At 62.5% G+C, this 2,133-nt stretch overlaps 2 protein-coding genes across 2 annotated transcripts in view; both read right to left on the minus strand.

The window, feature by feature from the left end:
* The window catches only part of LOC112547860 (GTPase HRas-like), a 27,004-nt gene that overhangs the window by 20,319 nt on the left and 4,552 nt on the right, over positions 1 to 2,133 (minus strand). The gene's annotated exons all lie outside the window — the stretch shown is intronic.
* LOC102385472 (excitatory amino acid transporter 2-like) overlaps positions 1 to 2,133 on the minus strand; it is a 6,117-nt gene that overhangs the window by 554 nt on the left and 3,430 nt on the right. Inside the window, exons 6-9 of the mRNA XM_025192249.1 lie at positions 1,848 to 2,081; positions 1,357 to 1,551; positions 1,097 to 1,231; positions 18 to 246 (exon numbers count right to left, since the gene is read on the minus strand). Of these exons, the coding sequence (XP_025048034.1) occupies positions 18 to 246; positions 1,097 to 1,231; positions 1,357 to 1,551; positions 1,848 to 2,081 (793 nt within the window). The remainder of the gene's footprint in view (positions 1 to 17; positions 247 to 1,096; positions 1,232 to 1,356; positions 1,552 to 1,847; positions 2,082 to 2,133) is intronic.

The following is a 2,133-nucleotide window of genomic DNA, read 5'->3' on the forward strand; positions in this document are numbered from 1 at the left end:
CAGCACAGTAGCCTCACCTGCTCCTCATTCTCATCCCCCTGGGTGGACAGTGCTGTGTATCCTGCACCAGTGCCCTCTAGTGGCCCCTGATGGTTGCCCTGCCCCTGCAGCTTGAGGGTGGCAGGGTCAGAGTCACGCCCCTCGGTCCGTGCATCAATGGCAGCCAGCTCGGCCCGCGACAGGTAGTGCACGATTCCGGCGCCAAAGGAGTCGCCCACAACGTTGATGGAGGTTCGCATGCGGTCCCTGCAGGACAGGGGCTGTGACACATGGGTGGGGGGACGAGCTCTGGGGCAAGGGGCAGGGCCTGCACAGCCATACAGGGTGTGTGTGTGGGGGGGGGGGTCATGTGACACACACAGCAGGGATAGGGCCATGACACAGGGTGCAAGAGGTCAAGGTGTTTGAGCTGCATGGGGTGTGCTTATAAGATGCACGGAAGGGGGTGGAGCCATGTGATGGGTGGGGGTCACATACAGTAGGTGTAAGACCATGCAAGGCATATGGCAGGAGTGAGGCTAGGCGACATATAATAGGTTTGTGGTGGGGGTGGGGTCATGCAGTGTGAGAATGGGTCATGCAACAGGGGCAGGGACACATGGTGGATGAAAGGTATGCAATATGCATGGCAGGGGGGCGGGGATATGTGACCCATGTGGCAGGGTGCAGGGCCACATGACATACAGTGGGGGTGGGGCCATGCAATGTGTGTGGCAGGGGGCGGCGCTACATGATACACCTGGCAGAGGCATATAAGATGTGGCAGGGGGTGGGGCCATGTTACACCTGTAGCAGACAGCAGGGGCACACATCACATATGGCTGGGGACACCATGTCTGAGCCACACGCAGGGGGCATGGCCAGGGGGAGGAGCTATCTATGAGGGGGAGGAGCCTCAGGACCCCAGAAAGTTTGGGGATGGATCCAGGAAGGACACAGGGGTGGGATTCATCCTAGCTGCTTGGGGGCATTGGGGACTGAGCCCAGTTGTGGAGAAATGCCATGTGTGGCCAGGGTGGGGTGGGCACATCCGAAAGGAAACTCGCAGCCCCCAGCTGCACCCTGAGCCCCCCATGCCCTGCAGTGCGGTACTCACAGCAGCCAGTCCACGGCAATGAGGAGGCTGATGTCCTGGGTGGGCAGCCCCACAGCTGTCAGGATCAGCAGCATGGTCACCAGCCCTGCACTGGGGATGCTGGCTGCACCCACGCTGGCCAGGGTGGCTGTCAGGCTGGGGGGGTAGATGGGGAAGGGGTGAGTCCATGGGGGCAGGGCTTGGCCCCTCCAAAGGGGGTGCTAGCCTGGTGCGGGGGGCTCTGGCCATAACGGGGGAGTGGGGTGGGGGGGGCACCTGACCTGACGGTGGCAATCTGGCCGCTGTCAAGGACGATGCTGTTCATTTGGGCGATGAAGATGGCAGCCACAGCCTCATAGAGTGCAGTGCCATCCATGTTGATGGTGGCACCAATGGGCAGCACGAAGCGCGTCACCCGCCGGTCGATGTGCAGGTTCTCCTCCAGGCACCGGAAGGTCACGGGCAGTGTCCCGGCACTGGTGGGGCACGGCCAGGCTGTGAAGTGGGGGGTACCCACCCCACCAGCAGGTATGGCACCCGTACGGATGCCACCCTCCCCACGAAGTTCTTTGCCGCACCCTGAGACACCCCACCTCCCCATCCCCTATTACCCCTGCTGCACCCCAGAGGTGGCACCCCCAGGCCTCATGTCCTCTGCCCCTATGCCCACCCCAAGACCATTCTCCATCCCCCCATCCCCTAGCACCTCCTGCTGCCCCCACCCAGTGCCAGCCTAGTGCCCCTGTCCACCCATTGCCCACACCGTGCCCACCTGGAGGCGGTGCCCAGGGCAGTGACCCAGGCCTGGAAGATGCCACCATAGAAGGTGAAGGGGTTCTGGCGCGTGATGCCAAAGAAGATGAGGGGCAGGATCAGGGCACCGTGCAGTGCCAGGCCCAGCATCACTGTCAGTACATAGAGCCCTAGCTGCCGTGCCACCAGCTCCAGGTCCTTGATGGCTGCGATCTTGCCACAGATCAGGGAGGCGATGCCAAAGGGCGAGTACCTGTGGGGATTGTGGGGGAAAAGGGCCGTGAGGGGGGCTTCATTGTAGGGGA

This window comes from Alligator sinensis, unplaced genomic scaffold (genome assembly GCF_000455745.1).
Source record: "Alligator sinensis unplaced genomic scaffold, ASM45574v1 scaffold647_2, whole genome shotgun sequence".
NCBI classification, from domain to species: domain Eukaryota; kingdom Metazoa; phylum Chordata; order Crocodylia; family Alligatoridae; genus Alligator; species Alligator sinensis.